Genomic DNA, 23,778 nt, shown 5'->3' on the forward strand with positions numbered 1-23,778 from the left:
TCCCTAGACACCTTCCATTCCAAAGCCCTCCAAACCCAAGAGCTGAGCCCAGAAAAGAGTCCCCTATGTCAGTTGGTGCTGAGACTAACTGACCCCCCTTCAGATACACTCTGACCAGTCTCACAATAGCACTGCTTTCCAAACACCAATCAGAATAAACCAAATTATAAAGCAATGTAAAGAAACCTACTTGGAACATTGGAGAAAGAAGAAACTAAAAGCCAAAGCAGGTTAGAATGTTATCTGGCCCTAAAAAGAGATTATGAATTGGCAGAATATCTCTCTACTGTCAGAGATAAAATAATTTATATTATGGGCTTCCGGGTTAAGCATGGCGTGAGTAGGCGCACACGAGTGTAGCTCCCGACTTTCGTTAATTTGGTCGTTATTCTTTCGATATAAGTCCAATACAGTCTATTATCTGGCATCTGATATTACGTGAAATCTAGGAGGAACAAAAATGGCGAGTAGAAAGCAAATTTGGAATAAAACTGGCGACAGAGACGGCGAAGCCTCTTCGAGCAAGGCCGACGAAATGGCACCACCGCGTGAGGGCCTAACGGCTTTACCTGAAGATCTCGAAAAACTCCGGTCAGCGCTCCTTTCTGACATGACGCAAGTAGTTCACTCACTTTTAAAAACAGAGCTGGCTGGCACACTGTCACCTGTGAATGCGACATTGGAACAAGTTAAATCATATTACGAAGCTCATGATGAATGACTTCGCGAGGTTGAAGACGGGCTAAATGATTACAGTGACAGGCTACGGAAAGAGAACGTGTTCCTGAAGGAAAAGCTGGACGATCTCGAGAATCGCTCACGGAGGTCTAATATGAGAGTGGTGGGCATCCCTGAAAGGCTGGAAGCATCAGACCCGATTAAATTCATGACTGAGTTTTTTGAGGAAGTGCTGGGGAAGGACTTTTTTACGAGTCCTCTTGTTCTTTCTCGTGCACACCGAGTCGGGCCCAATCCAACGATACAAGGGCCAAGCAGACCAAACCCAGAGTGTTTCTGGTTCTTTTCCACTTTTTCCAGGATAAGTATCGCATCCTCAGATTCAGCAGGCAACAGCGGGAGCTGCTCTTTCGTGGACACAGAGTGTTTTTCCACGAGGATTTCAGCACTGAACTAGGGAAAAAGCGAGCGGCGTTTAAAGATGTGAAGTCTCGGTTATGAGAAGGGAGTCCGATTTGGTCTCTTGTACCCTGCAAGGCTCCGTGTTACTCATGAAGGGAAAACGCACCTCTTTGGTACGGCAGAGGAAGCCAATGAGTTCTACCGTACTCACTGGGGTGAAGAATAATGTGCAAAGACGTTGCTTCCGTTCCTTTGGGTAAGAAATAGAAAACTGTTGGTTTTATATCGTATGTGTAAAACCCGAGGCTGAACTGGATTTATGGAAATAATTTTTGTTTCTGAACTTCTTTTATAAGGGGGCTACATCCACATTGTATATGACTCCATTTGTTGTTAGTTTGCATACTTTGGAAGTCTTTTCATTAATCTTTGTTTATCTGCGATCATCCTCAGTTGGGGAATTAGATCTAGTTATTATAATGTTCTTTTTCTGTTTTGTTTGGGGGGTGGGAAGGGCGGCTGGCAGCATTGTTTACCTCTGTTTTTGTAGGTCTGGTATCACTTTTTTGTCATTTATGGTTAAAAATTGTTTCAGTTTGGAACCCCTGCCTGCTTCTAATTTTTACATCATTCAGGTAATATAGGTGATGATAATGGAGGTCATCCTGTGAGGCTGATGACAGGGAATGTCAGGGGATTAAACGGTCCTGTTAAAAGAGCTAAAGTTTTCTCCCATCTTAAATCTTTCAAACCAGATATATTATTTTTACAAGAAACACATTTAAGACCAGAAGATCACAATAGAATTTGTAAGATATGGGTTAGTCAAATTTTTCATTCCAAATTTAACAGTAGATCAAGAGGTGTGGCATTTTTAATTAATAAGAGGGTACAATTTATACCTTCTGACACAATCTGTGACCCTAATGGTCGTTACATTATTGTCTCTGGATCTCTCTTTCAAGTCCCAGTGGTTTTAGTTAACGTTTATGCTCCCAATTGGGATGATGTTCAGTTTGCAAATAGTCTCCTATCATTAATTCCCAAGCTTAATACACCTCATTTCTTATTTGCTGGTGATTTTAATTGTGTTTTCGATCCTCAGCTTGACAGGTCCAGCACTAGTAGCAATGTTTCTGATATGGCAAAGGCTTTTTCTCTATTTATGCAACAGAAAGGCTGTGTGGATCCTTGGAGATTCTTAAACCCAATGACAAGGCAATTCTCCTTTTATATTTATGCTTCCCGTATTATTTCCCAGATAAAAGACTCTAATCAAACTTTAACTAGCAACCTAGAAGAAATAAACAAAACTTTTAAAAACTTTTACTCCTCATTATATACTTCCGAATTCCCTTCAGATTCAACAGATATGGAAAATTTCTTAGATAATTTAGATATTCCCACCCTGGAATCAGATAAGGTGGTAGATTTAGAGCATGACCTCGAGATCGAAGAAATTAGGGCCATAATGGCAATGAAGAGTGGGAAGTCTCCGGGTCTTGATGGGTATCCTATAGATTTTTATAAGAAATTTAGGGAGAAACTTGCGCCAATTCTTCTGCATGTTTTTAAGGAATCGTTGGAGGCAGGCTCTTTGCCTCCAACTTTTTCGCAAGCATCCATTTCACTCCTCCTTAAAAAAGATAAAGATCCTACCCAGTGTGAATCATATCGCCCCATATCGCTTTTAAATACAGACATTAAAATATTAGCTAAAGTGTTAGCATTTCGTTTAGAACGTGTCCTTCCCTCAATAATTTCAGACGATCAAACGGGATTTATTAAAGGTCGCCAATCCTTTTCTAATATTCGTAGACTTGCTAACATAATGTATCTTTCTGATCCTTCTCCGCACCCAGAGGTAGTTATTTCCTTGGATGCGGAGAAGGCGTTTGATCGAATTGAATGGCCATATTTGTTTGCAGTCTTAAAAAAGTTTGGTTTTGGTAATGTTTTTATGTCTTGGGTTAAATTAATATATAAGTCCCCTTCAGCTTCCATTCGGACCAATTATTCCCGATCAGACTTTTTTCCATTAACACGTGGGACTCGTCAGGGATGCCCACTGTCCCCACTCCTTTTTGCCATTGTGATTGAGCCTCTTTCAATAGCTCTGAAAACATCAACAGCGTTCAGGGGAATTAAGCGAGGGGGTATTGAACATCGTGTGTCTTTATATGCCGATGATCTTTTGCTTTACATCAGTGACCCCATATCTAGTTGTCCTCTAATTATATCATTATTAGGTCGGTTTGGTAACATTTCTGGATACAAATTAAATTTCCAAAAAAGTGAATGTTTCCCCATTAATGATTTGGCCTTACAAATTCAACAAGAATCATTACCCTTCCGTTTTTCTCTTGATGGGTTTAAATACCTTGGAATTCATATGACACGCTCCTTTTCTTCTTTGTTTGAAGCCAATTATAAAGCTCAGTTAAAAGAAGTAAAGGCAGAGTTGGAAAGATGGCATAGTCTTCCCCTTACTTTAGCTGGAAGAATACATTCAGTGAAAATGACAATTCTTCCCAAGTTCCTGTATTTGTTTCAGTCCCTACCAGTTTTTTTTGCCCAAATCTTTTTTCCATTTAATCAACCAATCCATATCCTCTTTCATTTGGGAAAATAAGATCCCCAGGGTTAACAAACACGTTCTTCAAAGGACCCGTGATGTTGGTGGTTTAGGTCTCCCAAGTTTTACTAATTATTCCTGGGCATCAAATATTCAGAAGATATTATTTTGGCTTCATTGCCCAGAAACAAATTGGTGTTTAATTGAAGCACATACATGTCACTCTTCTTCTCTTCCAGCTTTAGTGTATTCTTCCTTGCCTTTGAAAGCTTCTCGATTCACATCCAATCCTGTTGTACTTTCTACTCTGAAGATCTTTAATCAGTTTCGTTGTCACTATAAATTTACATCTGCATCAGTTTTGGGTCCTATTTACAAAAATCATTTATTCCCTCCCTCTACACTGGACTTATCATTTAGACAATGGGTAGTTTCCGGGTTGAAATGCATCAAAGATTTATATACTGAAGGTTTATTCAACAGTTTTGAGAACCTCTGCAGATTGTATGATCTCCCACAAAACCACTTTTTTAGATATCTTCAGATTCGCAATTTTGTTAAAAATAAATTCCCATCCTTCCCTGACCTTCCTCCTACCTCACCTTTAGATAATCTTACTCTCAATTTTTATAATAAAGGATTGATTTCACTTTTATACTCCCAGCTCATGTCTTTGAAAGAGTACAATCTGGATAAAATTAAATCCAGATGGGAAGATGAACTGGGCATTGAGCTATCTGAAACTTTCTGGAGGGAGGCGCTTAAAAAGGTCCACTCATCATCATCTTCTGTTAGGTTAGGGCTCATACAATTCAAAGTGCTGCACAGGGTTCACCTGAGCAAGGCATGGTTAGCTGGAATATATCCTGGAGTAGATGCAGCCTGTGATAAGTGCTCTTTTTCCCCAGCCAGTCTGACGCATTTGTTTTGGTCTTGCTCCTCTCTAAATAATTACTGGGCATTGGTGTTTAAAACTATTAGTGATGCCCTTGGGGTGATATTGCAGCCTTGTCCTTCAATAGGTATTTTTGGAACCCCCAGTGACACTATGATAATTTCTTTAACTGTTATTAATATTATTATCATTATTTTTTCTTTTATCTATTCACACTGCAATACTATTATTGTAATAATATTATCATCACTATGTAGTGGTATGCATGGGTCCATGCCTTAAAAAGATGTCAGACATTATGTTGTTTTGTTGTAGCTAAGCTGTCTAGGAAAGGGATAGGTTTGGGTGGGTGGGGAGGGGGTGTTGTTGTTATATTTGAAATAGAAGGAAGTAAGATGTATCTTTGATTGTATTAATGTATGTTGTTTTACTCCTTCAATAAAAAAAAAATATATATATTATAAAGAGTACGGTCTAGACCTGCTCTATAGGAAAAGTGCAATGAGATAACTTCTGTTTTGAATTGGTGCTATATCAATAAATTGAATAGATAGAAAGCAGAGACAGATCCTAACCAAGTACAGGCTCAGTGACCACAAACTGCCAATCGAAAAAGGAAGACACAAAAAATCCTGACAACCAAAGAATATGTCACTGTTTGCCAGGTGAGGTTGAGACAGATGCATTTCCTCCTACAATGTACAACATTCAATGAAATAAGGAACATTTACTTTAACAATTTCAACTCTGTAATCTCAGATTTCAAAGCGCTAAATGACCTCTTAAAATTAATTACTCCTATGAGAAGGAGACAGGGCATAACTTGCTGCCCAATATATATCAACATGCCACAATCTGAGGGACAGTGACCTACACACACACTCAAAAAAAAGTTTTACTGTAAGTTAACTGCAAGTCTACAAATAGTATTAATATTATATAATATTGTATTATTATTATCCTGTCTTAATAATCTGTATATATTTTAATATCACAATTCTTCTGTTTGTTTTTATTTTACACATGCTTTGGCAATGTTAACGTCTGTTTCCCATGCCAATAAAGCCCAATTAAATTGAGAGAGAGAGACTGGAGTCTCTGTTAATAGTGACATACAGACAGATTTGTGTTATATACGCTCATCTCCTCTATGAAACGTCTGTATCCTCACTGCATTATTATAAACTATGATGAACGTGAAAATGACAACTGCATGGTCGGAAACTTGCAATGACACTAGCACTGCACTTTGCGCCGCTTTGTGCCGGGTTTAAGATAGGGCTCGAAAACTTCCTAACCCCATACATACACATTCTTTTTGTTAGAATTACAAAGCCGTGCACACACATGTTTTTATAAATCTCAATCTTCGTGGACGTGGCGGCACGTGCACTAGGGTTAGGACACACCTTTAATGACCTGTTTGCATGTTTGCAATACGTATGCCTGCCAGCAGTCTATGGAAGCGTATAGGGGACTATATTAAAATGATAATGAAAACTTGAAAATGTAATTCCACAATAGCATTATAATTTTCCACAAATGTATGTGTTATTTGAGTAAAAATGAAAATGAAAAAATCCAATTTTCATTTTCACATACTCATATGAGCATTCTATGACCATATTAAAATGAAAATGGAGAAGATATTTGACATTTAATTTGTGTAACAGTGGACTATTCAAATGTTCAATTCAACTTTGGAAATTAAAAGGCAATATAAACAATGTAACATGATTTTCAATTTATGCAAGCAATATTTAAGTGAAAATGAAAATGCAATTTTCTAATAATTTGAATAAGAAAATTAAAACGGCATTTGACATTTCATTTTCAAAGACTTAACCTACTGTACAGTGGACAATATTCAAATGCAATAAGCGAAAAAGTGACCCCAGTCTATTACATTTACATGACACCAGCAGTGATATCAGTAATGATAGCAGTGAAAAACAATCAATGATTTTGTTTATAGCGCTGACATGGACAGACTTTACAAAGTGCTCCACAAAAAATAGTTTGAAAAAAAATTAACAAAATGTATCTAACAAATGAAACAACTAAACTAAAACCTGTTTTATAAATAAAACAGGTTTATTTAATTTTTCATCTCCATTTTATCATGTTTAAGCATGGTCTTAAGTATGCGTGAGGTGCACACATTTTCACCGCACATCCTGTTTTTGTAAATTCTAGTTTATGTGTTAAAAGTTGTTGTTTTTTGTGCACGTGCATCTGTATACATCTGGCCCCAGCTCTCAACTGAGGAAGTACTGGTACTGGTTTTCAGTGCAATGGTGAAAGAAAGGTGCATTGTACTATAATATACTATTAATTTACTGTATAGGACTTTAGTAACTAAAGTATATTTATCAGTCTAGGCTGGATTTAATCATTGATATGAGGCTGACAGTTAGTAGTGATAACTTTCTAATATATTCTTCTGTCTTCTTCTGTGTCCAGTCATCCAGTTTGGTTTTGTTACATTGTTCGTGGCATCCTTCCCCCTGGCTCCGCTCTTTGCTCTGCTCAACAACATCATCGAAATACGACTTGATGCCAAGAAATTTGTGATTGAGTTGCGAAGACCAGTGGCAGCAAGAGCCAAAGACATTGGTGGGTTATATTCAACATACTGCAGCTCTTATAAAAAGGCATAAAATGCATGAAAGTACCCAACAGTAAAGTTATACAGTGAGATCTTGGTGAAATGCTGTTGCTGTAAATGTTCCTATAAACATATTCCTGTAGAAGTGTAGAAAAAAGAAACCAGTCTCATAAAATCCAGCAGTTGATACATATTGTTATGCTTACAGGTATATGGTACAACATACTAAGAGGGGTAGCAAAAGTGGCCGTCATCATTAATGTAAGTACAACATTGATGTATTAATTTATGCTAACATATGTACTGTACATTCTGTAGGTATTATGACTTTTTTGGCACTGCAATCCATCACATGGGATTTGAAACTATGCAGTGACAAGCAGATAATGCAGAATTTTAGCTTTAATTTGATGGTGTTTACATTCACATCCATGTGCAAATTCTAAACATTTTTCTACATACCCCCAAAGGGTAAAAAGGGCCATGAATCCCACACTGTTCACCAAATATGTATGTGAATACCCCCTAATAGGGATGGGGTGATATGGCCAAAATTTGTGTCAACATTGTGTCAATAAAGTCCTTAATTAAAGCTAGGGTAGGTAATGTATTTCAGAAGCATTTATTTGTTAAATTAACCTTACATCCCAACAGCAATCATTAAATCAAATGCTCTAGGGGGAAATATGAAAAAAAATCCAGTATCTGTAGCTGTTGCAGGCCTGTAATAAGCCCATCCAATAATTTCATTCAACCTGAATGAAATGATTGGCTGGCCTACCTGCCTGTCTACCTACCTACTTGTGCACACTCTGACCGGCACTCATTGCGCATGGAAATGTGGTTTGGGGCGTGGCTTTGGAGGAGGCCTGAAGGGAGGGGGTGGGATTTTTTCGGTTGGATACTTTCAAAATCTAGCTGTCTCTTGCCAGTTTCTCCATCATTACCTACCCTAGCTTGAAATTATTAGTCTTATAGTTTAAAATAATATCAAAAACACTTGCTAGGTCAGTATTGAATACAGACAAACTAGAGCTTTTTGGTCTATATATACATGCAATAATGGTCTGGTGGGTTACAACAATCAGCCTCAGCAGAAAGGGTGAAATACTTTTCAATATCTTCATATCGTGAGAATTTTGTTGATTCCATGGGATAGGTTGGAGTGTTCAATTCTAGTAGCAAGATCATTCCAATCGAAGTCTATAATCAGCATTGATAAATGTAATTGAAAACACAACAAACAGTTACTCAGATTATGTTCTCGCGCATAGGCAACCATTAGGCTAAAGGCTGAATTTGTTTTTTCTATTTTAGGTTGTTGAACATTGCGTGTTGTTTTGTTCTGCTGTAATGTATCTTTTTAGGCGAAAAGGAAGCATGGTGGAGGAACTCATATTCATCAGGCTCAATAAGTTTACAACTTTTTGACTCACCCTGCACTATTTGATAATTAACATTCCATACTTTACAATCAGGATAACTATTCAGTTGCCGTTTAGTGAAACACCGTAAGTCTGGAGTCTCAGTCAATGGGACAGTCGGAGTGTATTTTACCTTTACTTTACATTACCGTTGAAGAAAAACTTGTACTGAAGAGATGGTCCTCAATTGAATAAAATAATGCAAAAGTGCAAAAGAGGGAGGTAATTACATATCATAAATCAGGAGACAACTGTGAGACAGAGACTGCTTCAATGTCTATCAAAACAGGCAGGGGCCTGGAGTTCCCTTCAAGGTCCATCTAATCTACAGCCTCAGACAGCTGGCTCCTGTTGACCCAAAATAACAAACACACAGCCTTAAAGTCTCTCTTTTGAAACCATACTTCAGTCAGAGTGTCATAAATTCTGTTACACCCATAAACCCCAAATGTCTCCCACAGTTTGTCCCTTTTTGATCAGGGATCAACACATCAATAACAAATCAACTAGCTACACACATCCTATGAACCTCCATCCTCATAGACCTGAGAACATTCCTCATAGTTCAAAGGAAGAGTGTTACTAAGTGGCAACACACTTGAGCCAAAGAAATCCTCCTGCATCGTATTTAAATTTGGCTGAAAACAGGTCAGGAAAAGGGCAAAAGACTCACACGAGATAAGCTACTCTACCTAGATAGTGCAAGAAGGAAAAACCTCAAAATGGCAATAGGAGGGAAAAATCCTAAAAGCACTCATTAACTAGAATTACAAACATATAACAGTTCAATTCAAATTTAGAGGTGATATTCTGACTTTAACCTGATTACAGTTATTTTTCACACAAAAATAAAAGAAATATAAAACATTATAAGATCTGGTACTTAACAATGTAAGATAAAACATAAAAATAATAATACATTCAAAATAAGGGGTCCTCTTATGCCCATGCAAAACACAATCGTATTACTCAATTGTACAGACCAGCCAAAATTCACACCCAGAGGTAAAACAATTATGAAAAGAAAACAAATAAAAATAAGAAAATAATAACATTATTGTTTCACTCAGAGTTCATCATAAATCCGGAGGAATCCAGTTTTAGAAAGAAATCTTCCCAACCCATGTCAGTTTCACAGTAATTATCATTCTTATCAAAAATGAATTCTTTCTTTTGTTTATAGTAATCAAAACACTTTAACTCAAACGGTATAACTCTTAAAACTGAAAATTAATCAAAGCATATAGTTGATAACACACAATATCAAACCCTGTTAAATAATTGTGACCTACAATTAACTTCAGGGGATTTAAATTCAAAGGACTACAAACACTTCATTTTTTTTTTAATTCAAGGATAACTTAACTAAAATTAATCAAACTAATTATTAAATAATCCCATTAGGTCACCTACTGGATCAAATCTATGTACTTAATGCAGTTAAGCTAAACCTTGTACCGCTTCCTGCATTATATCAGCAACACCATATTATTTAAACACATTTATAGATGGAATTTATCAATATTGGACTGTGCATGAGCCATGTAGGGGTTAGGTCAGAATTAATGCAAAAGCAGAACTATTTTAACAATAATTCATGAACAATCAAGCATTGAAAGGGTATTGAAAAATCTCTAATTCCTACAAAGATAGAACAGTTGAGCAGAGTTACTTTTATGGAGGTTGTAGACTAAGATCTCTGCCCCTGTAAAGGCTCAATTCTAATTACTTTTAGCATAGGAGATACATTTGTTGTTTCACAATTATCTGGTCCTGTCGTAGATTAGCAGCCCTGTATTGTATGTGGAAACTCATTACCTTATGTACACTAGAGATATTGACACCTGGAGGTCAATAATACTGATTAACCTGCGATATGACAAAATCAACTATTTCTCTCTGTGAATCTGGGAGGGGAGATGAGTGATGTCTTGGAAAATAATAATCTTTGTTAGTTTCATTGAACTCTCCAGCCAAATCATAACAGTCATACATTTTCCAGTCCGCTGCAGTGAAAGGAATTGGAGTTAACATTGGAGAGTGAGTTGAAGTTGGTAGTTGTTGACATACCCAACAGTCAGTGAGATTTCTATTGTTTGCATAGCTCAGCATCATGTGCATAGCCAGCTTTAGTGTCATGGAAGCTACATTTCACTTGCTGGGGGTCATGTTCTGATGGCCAGCAGCAGTGTTTTCTCCCGTGCGATCTGTCTTATTTTCCAGTGGTGCTTCAGACAAAGCACTGTGAGCATTGTGCAAAGAGATGATACAAATCATCCTTGCAGTCACCTGAGCTTCCATTCATTGGTGAACCTCTTAAGTCATCGTAGTCTGCATTCTGTCCACCTGAGTCCTTGCACTCAGGTGAGCCTTTCACATGGTCATCCTCCAGATAGGGGACGTTTCCCTCTGGCCACAAGTGTTTGTTGGCACTGTCTGTGCACTTCCCTCGATTTGATCTCTACTGCACTGTGTTGCATAGATCCATTCTGGCATTCCTTTCCCCCTTAGGATGGTTCTCGTGGTTTAGCAGCAATTGGCATGGACCTCTCCATCTAAGAGAAGAAGTGACACAACTTCAACAAAACCAAACACAACATCTCTTAGCTCAAAAGGATGGATAGCCCCCTTTTTTTCCAGGCTCTGGCATGTCTGCAAAATCTGTAAGTGAAAGTTTGACAGAATGTTGGTTAGAGTTAGCACATTCATGAATTTCTTTGTCCATCAGAGTAGCTCTGTGAGATGTCAGTAACGGGCTTGCATCTGTGGCCATAGATATAACATTTCCTGTGGACTTAACCTTGTCATTGTATTGGGTGTATTTTGCAATAGAAGACAGCACTGAAGGCAAAGTATTTCATTAGATCAGTCACTTTAAGGCGTACTATGAATTCTTTCCATTTAGTTATTCTGCAGACTCTTGTCGAGGTATGCTAACCTCTCTCCGAGTTGGTTGATGAGAAGGGATCCACACGAGACCTACAAATGTCTTTAACTAGTATTAATATCCCCACAATATTACAAACAATACAAACAATCAAACAATACAGATATATCTGGAGACACAACACAGAGACCTCTCCAGACGATCTCCCCGCTATGTCTGAAGCAGCAGTACAAAAGTATTTGGTTATATGGCCTGAGCTCCTCCTGGTACACAATACTATGTAAATGCCTAAGTTCACACTTCCCCATTCCTCTCGATCTTCACAGGCCGCTGCATTCCATTCTCAGGTGTGATCAGAGCGGCTGGTCAGTGAGGATATGCGAGTCACCCCCATGCACTGATCAAACAACCCATATCAACAGGGTGTCGGCTCCGGCCTGCCAACACATGTGCATACATTTCCTCCCACTCTTTGTTACCCCAAATCACCTCTGTATGTCACCATGGGATTATCATATCCACTGTACCTTCCCCCACTTTCTCTTATCTAACTGTTAATTAGTTGCAGTCTATGGTGCAGAACAGCTGCTGACCCTGAGATGTTACATGAGTTAGACTTGTACAGAGGCAAACATCTTACATACAGGGTGTACGTAGCACAAGCTATCAATCATAATAACACAGCCCAAGTTTTCATATTGACACTCTCTAGTCCCTTAGATGGTCATTCATTGATATTGTTCATTATTTAACAATTTGTTAGAATTCCTGTGGTCTCCAATACTGTATCCTCTTTTGATGGGAATGCTGTATCACACCGTCCCGTCCCCCACAATCCCACAAGCAGTCTCTTCTCACCCCAGGAGTCGATTACGAGCCGTCCTCAGGGAAGGTAGACTTTCTGGATCTTTGGGTGTTTTTGAACCCTCCCCAGCTGCGCGCAAATTCACTTGTGTAGAAGGTGGATGGAGGACAAACAAACTCAAAATTATAATTTTGAGTAATTATAATCCAATGTTATAAATACCTGCTGATATCAACAGAAGGAGAGAGACAAAAAAGCACAGAACTACGGGAGGGAGAAGATGTTGAGTTAGTAACATGCAGTAATGGGATAAAAATGCATACAGATGGAGAGGGAGAGGAGGAGAGAGGAAAGAGGTGCATCATCGGAAGTTTCCCGGCAGTCTAGGCCTATAGCAGCATAACTAAGGGATGGTTCAGGACTCACCCAAGCCAGCCCTAACTATAAGCTTTATCAAAGAGGAAAGTCTTAAGCCTACTCTTAAATGTGGAGATGGCCTCCCGAACCCAAACTGGGATCTGATTCCACAGGAGAGGAGCTTGATAACTGAAGGCTCTGGCTCCCATTCTACTTTTGGACACTCTAGGAACCACAAGTAACCCTCCAGTCTGGGAGCGCAGTGTGTTAGTAAGGTAATAAGGTATTATGAGCTCTTTAAGATACGATGGTGCCTGACCATTAATGACTCTGTAGGTGAGGAGAAGGATTTTATATTCTGTTCTGGATTTTACAGGGAACCAGTGCAGAGAAGCTAATATCGGAGAAATGTGATCTCTTTTCATAGTTCCTGTCAGTACACGTTCTGGATCAACTGGAGAGTCTTAAGGGAGAGTCTTAAGGGACTTATTCGGGCAGCCTGATAATAAGGAATTGCAATAGTCCAGCCTAGAAGTAACAAATGCATGCACTAGTTTAGGCATAATTTTGAGACAGGATGTGCCTGATTTTTGCAATGTTGCATAAGTGAAAGAAGGCAGTCCTTGAAGTTTGTTTCATGTGGGAGTTAAAGGATGAAACCTGATCAAAGATAACTCCAAGTTTCCTTATGGTGGTGCTGGTGGCCAGGGCAATGCCATCTAGAGCAACTATATCTTTAGATAATGTGTCTTGGAGGTGTTTGGGGCCAAGTACAATAACTTCAGTTTTGTCAGAGTTTAACATCAGAAAACTGCATTTCATCCAGGTTTTTATGTTAAGGCATGCTTGAAGTTTAGCTAACTGGTTAGTTTCATCTGGCTTGATCGATATGTATAACTGGATATCATCCACATAACAATGAAAGTTTATGGAGCGTTTCCCAATAATATTGCCTAGAGGAAGCAAGGTGAATAGAATCAGTCCAATTTTGAAGGCAGTCTAAGCATAGAACCTTGTGTTAAGTATGTTTTCATGCTAGTACTTTTGTACTTTTACTTAAGTCAAGTTTTGAATAATTCTTCCACCTCTGTCTGTATCACTAGTGTCTCACAATCATGTGCAATTAATATCAAAGTCAATCAATGTTATCTGGCAGTTCCGTTGGATTTGCCAGGCAGGGAAGAATGTTGGTTCTGAAGAAAGTTCTTGCTGTGCAGTCCGTCTGTGCAGATGGAGGAACCGGTCCCTCTGTCTGTTGTTCTCCTTACAAATACTTCTTAAAGATAGCTGGCAGACTTTGTGTAGTAGCCGTTGGTGCTAACTATTGTTGCAGAAATCTTATGCAGGCCCTCTTGTCATTGCTGTTAGAGAGAGAGTTCAGTTTGCTGTGTGTCTGCTCCAAGCAGGCCACACTGAGAGGGCAGTGCTGTAGATGAAGCCTGGAGGAAAAGAGAGAAAGAACAATGGCCGCTGACCATTTTATTGACCTGGTGACATCACGGGTCACAGGTAAGACTGACCAATGGTAGCTGGAACCTGGGTCCATGGGGGGAGTTCACACCTATGTGTGAACACCTGGAGGATTGTGGGAGACTGAGTTCAATGGTTCTCTTTTGTTTACAGAACAAAAGAGCATGTGGTCTCCTAATAAAAGTTCAGTTAAAGCCCCTCAAATATATGAATTAATCTGTGGAGTGCCAGTGATCTGAACCACTGTATCAAATTTAGAGTGATGAGGTTATGAGGCCACTTTAGAATTTACATCAGTCAAAATTGGAATGGCACACAGCTTCCAGATCTTGAACAAAGCACCATTTTCCAGGTTTGTTAGCTGTAGATCTTTAAATGTGTTACTGGCTAGAGGCAGGTGTCTTAACACATTGTTCTATGTTTAAAGTGTGACAAAATTATATTTGGTTTCAAAGTTATTTTGTGTAGAAGAGCTAAATTCAAGTCAAAATTGGGTTATGCAAAGCCCATTAAGAAAAAGGAGCATCTGCTAACTCTAGGGGAGGCCTTAAGTTCAGTTTAGGAACTGATGAAAACATTTCAAAAGAAGTGATTCTTCTGGTCTTTGGAAACACGCAGTGACAACACTGAAATCAGCTGCCTGCCTATTATCATCTGCATGACGTCTTATTTTCATCATCTCTGCAGCTCTGGTTTGCAATTCAGTCTTCATCATGGACATATCACATGCAACAATATGTTCAGCTTTTTGTTCTATGACATCCCTTAAATGATCAGACACCCACAGACAGACACTTAGCTTACACCCCTCTTCTCCCCAACCACATTAATAGTTGGGGATTCCATAATCAGAAACATCCGTTTCTTCAACGCAGCTACTCATTGCCCTGGATCCACGTCCCTATCATCCGGGACAAGCTCCCAGGGCTGCTGCACTCACTCGCGTCCTCTACGAATCGAGTGATTGTCCATGTGGGGACAAACGATGCAGCTCGTAAGCAGTCTGAGCTAACCAAAAAGGATTTTAACAACCTTTTTAGCTTTTTAAGTACTTGTGGAAAGTCTGTTTTTATTTCTGGTCCTATTCCCACATCATGGAGCAGGGCGTTTCAGTAAAATCCTCAGCCTCCACACTTGGCTTCAGTCCATCTGCAGTACTCACAATATAGATTTTATTGACAATTTTAATCTGTTTTCTTTGCTCTTCAGGACAGAGTCCACCCCAACAGGCTGGGTAGCCGAATGCTAGCAGCTCACTTGCAGCATGCTGTACAGTCCACTGCACGTGACTCACTGGAACTTATATCTCCATCTCCGCCCACAGTGGCACTTCAGAGCACTGTTCCCCCCACTAGCTCCCCCCACCGGTCTCATGTGTCATTACCCTTCTTACCAGGAATTCTCCCCATACAGACCATATTATTAGGTACATAGACTCCTGTCCACAACGCAGTGATCTTCCTGTCCAGCTTCGCCAATACCGACTGGGTACTTCACTCCCACAACACTGTCATTAATCCCCCTGCTACTGCTTGCCTTATGGAGTCTCCAGCAACCTGTGAAAGGTTCCTTGCATTTTTTGTTGATAAGATCTCTGGTATAAGTTTACAAATCACACCCCCTGCCCATGACCCATCTGTCCCCCCTATATGTTCAGCTGTTTTTGACCACTTTGAGCCTGTGTCTCTTTCTTGTCTGGCTAAAGCTGTTGATCACTTGAAGCCCACAAAATACTCCCTGGACATTGTTCCCTCTCAGCTTCTCGAGGATGTCTTTGATAATGTTGGGCCAAGTGTATTATGAATAGCTGTCTTGTCTCTGGATCTGTTCCTACTGATTTAAAGCATGCTGTGTGGTACAGCCTGTTATTAAAAAGCCAAACATGGATCCCATACTTCTCTCTAATTTTAGACCAATTTCAAATTGCCTTTCCAAGGTGCTGGAGAAATTTTTTCTTGTGCAGCGGCAGAACTTTTTCAATGATTACGCTGTTACTGATTTCATTATGGTTTTAAAGCACTTCATAGCATTGAATCTGCACGTTTAAAAGTTTTTAATGATCTTTTATTAATAACTGATTCTGGGGTTTGCGCAATTTTGGTACTTTTAGATCTAAGCGCCTCATTTGATACCGTGGATCATGGCATCCTCATTTCTCAGATGGAGCAATGTGTTGGCATTAAATGAACTGCCCTTAAGTGTTTTAAGCTTCTCAGTTAAATGGGGTGAGCTGTCATCCGTATCAACTCTACTCAGCTGTGGGATTCCCCAGGGTTTCATCGCTGGATGGCACAACATTTTCTCAATCTGAATGAACAAAAAACTGAAATTGTGATGTTTGGAAGCCCTGACCTCCTCACCACCCTTAGTTGTGACCTTCACCCTCTGGGTCCCTACAATAAATCTTATGCAAAAAACCTGGGGGTGATTGTTGACAACACTTTCACCTTTGTTAAATGCAGTTGTCAGAGCCAGCTTTTTTTCAGCTTAGGGTTCTTCTTAAGAATAAGCCCTTTCTCTCCATCACTGACCTTGAGAAGGTGATTCATGCCTTTATCTCGCCTATGGTAAATGGACTGTACTTAGCGCCTTTCTAGTCTTTTTCGACTACTCAAAGGGCTTCAACTACATATCACATCACGCCCATTTTGGCCTCTCTGCATTGGCTTCCAGTTCGTTTTAGAATTGATTTTAAGATCTTAATGTTTGTTTTTTTAGTCATGGGTTGGTTATCTTTGCACAATCCCTCGAGATCACTGAGTTCTGCTGACCAGACACTTCTGGTCGTCCCAAGATCCAGATTAAACCACAAGGAAGATCGGGCCTTTGCTTTCGCTGCTCCTAATTTATGGAACAGCCTACCCCTCAAAAACAGGACCTGAGTTTGGACATTTTGGATTATTTTGGTGTGTTTTTTTGTTTTGTTTTTTGAAATATATTCTCTATTTTGTGTTTTTAAATATATTTTTATTTTATTGTGTTATTGTTTCATATATTTTGTCCCGGCTGCTTACAGCCTGTTTCTTATAATTTGTGCAGCACTTTGGTCAACATGTGTTGTTTTTAAACGTGCTTATAAATAAATTTGACTTGACTAAATAAACTAGGCACCGTTAAGCAACTGAGAAGTTTGCAAAATCAAGGGAGATTATTATTAGGAATTATTAATCACTTGAGGTAATTTAGCTAGCCTACCTATGTTGATGGGAAATCCTAATTTTTATCTAACATTACGTTTCTTAATTACTGTCATTAAGCCCAAGCATCAAAGCCCAATATCACAGAAAAATATCTGTTGTTTCCCCTGAGTTTTGGCAGAGCAGGGCAGGTGTTGCAACAGAGTGGGGCAGGCTTCTTTAATCTGGTAACAGCAGTTTAGGAACATTAATAAACGTTTCTTTGCTTAAGAGTTACGTCTTTAATCTTTAATCTGGTAACAGCAGTTTAGGAACATTAATAAACGTTTCTTTGCTTAAGAGTTACGTCTTTGAGTCTCTCCCTCCATCTATATATCTCTCTCTATTTCTCCTTCTCTGCGCCACATGGCCCGTGCGTAAAGTCCAAGGTTTCTTTGTTTCTAACTTTGTCTAATTAGATCTCAGAAATGGCACAGGCTCCTATTAGCAGGCTTCTTTCTTTCAGATTTGTTGGATATCTGCCTTTTCCCAAAATGTTCTGTGCGCCTTCGGTTGCTCTGTGGGTAGTTGCCCCCCCCCCCTCTGTCTTGCTGCTGAAATTGACCAGTGAACAGGACCAGGGTAAGAAAAGGAAGAGAGTGAGGACAAGAAGTTTCTCTTGTCTAAAAGTCTTCTGTAAGAGGGGGAGGGGTTGTTTGTGTTTAAGGCGCAAAACTTCAATTCATCCCACCCTACTTATCATAACTATTTCTAATGAATTAATAAGTGGAGTGAGGACAGAATAAGGCTGGCATAATACATCATAGGCTAATATGTAACATCCAATAACCTTTCACATGATTAATATTTAGGTTAAGACAACAAGAGATCAGTTGAAAATGTTCTTGGCAATATGTCAATATGTGGCAAATAAGGACTTACACTACTGTCCCAAATTATCAAACATGCTGTCCCAAATGTTTACGGATGTCCTGAAACAATAGTTTTGTTGTTCATAAAATGGTGATACAATACTTAGTACGACATCATATTAATTTCTTTACATAAAGAACAGTTCTTGTTGACAGGGTCTATTGCTCTTTGTCGCATCAGCATGACAACATCAAGTTCCACACTCTGCTTATATTGTCAATTAAACATATTAATACATTTTGATTCTGGCAAAGTTACTTTTTTGTTCCTTTAGTCTTACAATTTACAAGTCCTGGTGTTCATTTGATGAGGTCCAGAGCATGGTCGTTGAGGGGTTGAGTTTCAGTTTACCATATCTGTGAGGGTCATAAACTAATAAACGAGCTCAGCTTCACTTTCAGCTGCAATTCCACATTCCTTTATGAGTCTTGCACCATAGTGTGAATTTGCATCTCAACAGGACATCAGATTAGTTTGACTTCAAGTAGACCTGTCATAAATCGAGACATTGTCATTCAACCTTCCATTAGTGACCTCTGGATTTCCTGTGAAAATAAGGCGTTTTAGGGAGGTTCTCTCTTTCCAGGGCTCATGTCATGACACAGAGGCCATGAGGATCAATAAAGATACAAAACGTTCATCAGGATCGGGGTTGATCACGCTACAATCAACAGGGCATTTGCAAAGTTTAGGCACTGACGCTGGTATTTATTTCTTAATTTCTGAACACAAAGCTTTATCATGCTTTTGACTTTTACCTGTGTCCATCCTGGATAGAGTACTGGACTATTTTACTCCCAGATAAAATATTACCAGTGTAAAATTGCACTCTGAAAAAGAAAGTAAGGAGTAAGTCAATTAAATGTACTAGAGTTAACATTACTGCGTTACAATTTTTAAAAGGGAAATGCCTTCTGATGATGATAATGTTGTATGATAATATTAATTTAAAGAACACATTTAGGCTATGAAATAACGTCCATCAACATATTAGCATATACCCTGGTATAACAACCTTGCGTCTCAGTAATAACAATAAACTCCTTTTCTATAGACGAACATTTGCAGCAAGTGCATACAACTCATTATCATCTTTACAACCGCTTTCTGAATAAAGCCTTACTACAATTAAACAGAAAACAGTACAAAACTCAGATAATTACACAAAAGGAACAAAGAATGCACCACTACATTTCTGAAGAACACAGTGGTTGTTTACTTTGCACAGTGAGAGGCATGACAAAATACTCTTCTATTTTGTTTTGCAATAATATCAGCGGGAGTAGAATACCTGATTAAATTAGTGGATTGTTTCATTTCTGTCACTCGCTAAGCATTTCCCTTACTCTTTGCTATATTTGTTTAGGAGCTTTGAAATTTTAAATTTTTTCTCGTTTTGAGTCTTCAAGCTGTTGGACCCCAATATAGAAGCCTTCTTTTACTTACAAATCAGAGGTGAAGGATGAAAACATGAAACAGATGCAATTGAGGCACTCTCCTATAATCCTGAAAATGGTTAGATTTAAAGCAGCATCAATGACAAAAGACAACACAAGACAAAACAATACAACACAACTCATCTATTCAATGCAACTGGAGGCTTAGTAAGTTTAAAAGTAGATCCTGTAATCATGGCTTGCTGTGGTTTTTCACCGACCTACCCCTTAAGCCCCACCTTTTGTTTTCCTCCAGTCTCACTGTTAGACTGTTAGAGTTTTGTGCTTATGCGCACTAGAAGCAGGGGAAGGTGTCCCCTGTGACGTCAATATTTTCAGCAACGTAACAGCCTCGTGAAACAATTACAGGCCATCCACAAAACTGGTATGTTCAATTTCAGTACAGTTTTCATTCGTTTTCTATTTTCTTCTTGTATAATTTTCTGGCATCCACCGAGAGGTTTGTATGACACCTTACACGTTACATGTTACAAGCAACGCTCTCAGAGAGATCAGCCATGACTTTCATCCCCGACCCTGATCCCTAACCATATTCTGGCCTAAAGACAACTTATTCTGTTCTTAGATGCCTTATAGTCCAGTGCAGAAAATACAGTTTCTTTATGACTGTGTCAAGGAAGGGGCACTAAGGGTAAGAAAAGTAAAAGAAAAATCTCTTTTACGTACCCGTCTGTGTTGAAATCCCGTTGTCGTGACGCCGATTTGTTGAAGAAAAACTACTAAAGAGATGGTGCTCAATTGAATAAATCAATGAGCCCCAGGTGTTGTTACATGGATATATAGATTTATTACAAACAGATCTGTCAACAGAGATGCACTGGGGCAGCATGTACACATGGCCACAGTCAACACAATACTTAACTTTACATGGAAATACATTAAACTCTTATAGTGCAAAAGAGGGAGGTACATATACATCATAAATCTGGAGACAACTGTGAGACAGAGCAGAACAGGCATAGGCATGGAGTTCCCTTCAAGGCCCTTCTTCTGAGTTGTTCTTTTTGTACTTCTTCACCACAACATTGTCCTTTTTCTTCTTAGGGCCTTTGTCGGAACTGTTCAGTGGATTTATAACCTGCTGATAAAGGTTGTTCTTGTTTCTGTTTGTTTGTGTGGTATGTAGTCTTTGTCGTTGAGCACAAAGGTGCTGGTGGAGCCATTCCCATGTTCCAAGTTTAACTCAGAGTCCATTTGACCCAGAATGCACTGTGAACAGCATTCCTCCATATGTGGCATCTGATCAGTGACACCTTCGGTGCCATGAGCACAAGAGCCCTCATACTCATTTTGTGAATTGCCTGGATCGCCCTGCACAGTATCCTGCCCGAGCCTCCAAGATTTGATTAGTACAAAATTGCTCACCTGAATTGGATGAATAGGCTCTTTTGAGGGTTTTGGGAGTCTGTTTGACACATGCCAATAAAACTTTCTCAAGGTTTGTCTTTTAACATACTCTGTCACATACATTGTGAAATTGATCATCTTTGGCCCAGTCGACCATCTTTGGCCCATTGATCATGTTCAAAATGGAATTTTACCTCAGCTCCATTGGTTGAAAGAAGACATCCCGGCTGGCTTTCCTACTAGATCACACTTTGCCTGTTGTACCAGCTACTGCTTGGCTGGGCTTATTTTTAGCATGGTGGCTAAGCTAACCAAAACAACCATGTCATCTATGCCCTGTGAGGATGTGCTGTTCAAGAAAGCAAATAGAAAGATCGCTGACCTTAAAGAGGATATTCGATGGCTTTCTGATGAACTCCAGAAGAAAGACTTTTTATTGTCCAGCTTTATGGATATGGCTTCCGGGCAGTCCCAACGGATTGCCTCTCTCAGTGCAGCCATCCAGGACACAGCCCTGTAGGACCCCTCCACCTGTCCACGGCTTTCCTCCTGCTCGACACCGCTTCGTCCTGGGCCAAAGTGTTGGTCCGCAGTCACAAAAGAGACTCGGACGAGACTGCCTCATCCCCTCGCCTAAGCCCTAAGACTATACACTATATGTGACAGACAGGCACTGCAACAAACCTGCAAACATAAACAGTCTCTCTTACATTAAACACAGTGTCCCTGTTTCCTCATCACCTGCCACCGTGTGTAATCTGGCTCTTCTAAATGTAAGGTCTTTCTCAAATAACTCTTTTATCTTGAATGATTTTGTCTCTTCTACCCACCTAGATTTCCTATTTCTGACAGAAACCTGGCTAAATCCTGATGAACACAGCCAGCACTTGCAAGTATGTCCCCCTGACTATGACTTATATAGCTCCCCTTGGCCCAGTGGCTATGGATGTGGCTTAGCTTTGATTTTCAGAAACTGCCACTCCCATTGCTACAAATGATTATTCTAGCTTTGAAGTCCTGATGTTTAAAACTGGGGGTTCAAGTCTGACAATCTATGCATTTTCCTTCAGTTGTTGTGAATCATGAGATAGGGATCTCAAATCATATGTGTGTCAGATTTTCCATCATATTTTAAACTGTTCCTAAACCTCTATTACCTGTTTTTTACTTTCGTATAATAAACCCTTCCACAGCTAGCAATTTCTGTTGCTTATATAGCCTCTTCCCTATCCTGCTACATTGAGGCTCGTTCCTCCTGCCTAGGCAATTATGTAGGAAAGTAGTAAGAAAGTAGAAAAAGACTCATTTGGCATAATGTGAAGTATCAGCAATCTGTCAAAGCAGCGAGGGCAAAATACTTTATTTCCAGAAATTCCCACTCTCCCAAAGTACTATTTGACACAATCAACACAGTCCTTAACCCTGCTGCTACTGTCTGCTCTGTGCCAAATACAGTCATGTGAATCTCTAAACTTCTTCACAAGTAAACTTGATCCGATCGGCAAGTTTGAGCCTGTATCTCTTGGTCATATTGAAGACAGTCTCACACACAAAGCTCCTGGACATTGTTCCTACATTCCTGTTGAAGGAAGTGTTCGACACTGTTGGTCCTGCAATTTCCCTCATCCTAAACAACAGTCTAGCTAACGGTTCTGTTCCCTCTAGTTTTAAACATGCTGTGCATCATTAAAAAGCCTAACCTTGATGCAACTGTTCTAAATAATTTCCGGCCTATTTCCAAGTTGCCATTTCTATGTAAAGTAATGGAAAAAAGTTGGCTACTCTCAGCACCTACCTAAAAGACAGATCTATTTTTGTCAAAACTGGTAACCTCTTCTCATTGTCTGCTCCCATCAACTGTGGAGTACCTCAAGGGTCCATTTTAGGGCAGATATGATTTGCCTTATACATGCTCCCTTTAGGCTCAATTTCTGTGTTTTTGTTTAGGTTTTTATATATAACTCCTCTTCTGTTAACTTTTGATTTTATTAAATTAAGTGGTCGGGGGGCAGACACCGTCACTAAGGAGTTTTGGGTGGGTAACTGCTCTGGAAGCGCAGAGAAGCATGTAGGACTACAACCACAAGTAACCCTGCATCATGGGAGCGCAGTATTCTAGTCGGATAATAAGGTATAGGAGCCCTTTAAGATATGATGGTGCCAGACCATTAAGTTCTTGTCAGAGTTAACTGGAGAGTCTTACGTCACTTATTCTTACTTCTTATGCACTAATTTTTCGGCATCATTTTATGACAGCATGTGCCAGATTTTTGCAATGTTACGTAGGTGAAAAAAGGCAGTCCTTGAAGTTTGTTTCATGTGGGAGTTAAAAGATGAATCATGATCAAAGATAATTCCAAGGTTCCTTACGGTGCTGCTGGAGGCCAGGACAATGCCATCTAGAGTAACTATATCTTTAGATAATGTGTCTCGGAGGTGTTTGGGACCAAGTACAATAACTTCAGTTTTGTCTGAGTTTAACATCAGAAAGTTCCAGGTCATCCAGGTCTTTATGTCCTTAAGGCATGCTTAAAGTTTAGTTAACTGGTTAGTTTCATTTGGCTTGATCGATAGATATAACTGCATAGCAATGAAAGTTTATGGAGTGTTTCCTAATAATATTGCAAGGGGAGAGGATGGAGCGGAACTCTTTAAGGTCCTTCACCTGATGTCTTCTGGCACTGAGGGCAAGTCCTACAAAACTGGGACTGAGTGGCCTAAGACAAGTCTGTGACTCGGGCTGCCTTGGGAACCACTAGCTGCTTAGCTGAACTTTTATATCCAGGAACTACTTTTCAAGGAACTAAAAATTTTCTTCAGCCCA

At 39.4% G+C, this 23,778-nt stretch overlaps 1 protein-coding gene across 2 annotated transcripts in view; it reads left to right on the forward strand.

Annotated features, from left to right (window-relative positions):
* The window catches only part of LOC122874574 (anoctamin-1), a 252,254-nt gene that overhangs the window by 163,366 nt on the left and 65,110 nt on the right, over positions 1 to 23,778 (forward strand). For both annotated transcript variants that reach the window (XM_044192613.1, XM_044192614.1), the window contains exons 21-22: positions 7,014 to 7,166; positions 7,367 to 7,419. In XM_044192613.1, coding sequence (XP_044048548.1) covers positions 7,014 to 7,166; positions 7,367 to 7,419 — 206 coding nt within the window. The remainder of the gene's footprint in view (positions 1 to 7,013; positions 7,167 to 7,366; positions 7,420 to 23,778) is intronic.

The sequence above is a fragment of the Siniperca chuatsi genome, linkage group LG4, assembly GCF_020085105.1.
Source record: "Siniperca chuatsi isolate FFG_IHB_CAS linkage group LG4, ASM2008510v1, whole genome shotgun sequence".
Classification (NCBI taxonomy): Eukaryota; Metazoa; Chordata; class Actinopteri; order Centrarchiformes; family Sinipercidae; genus Siniperca; species Siniperca chuatsi.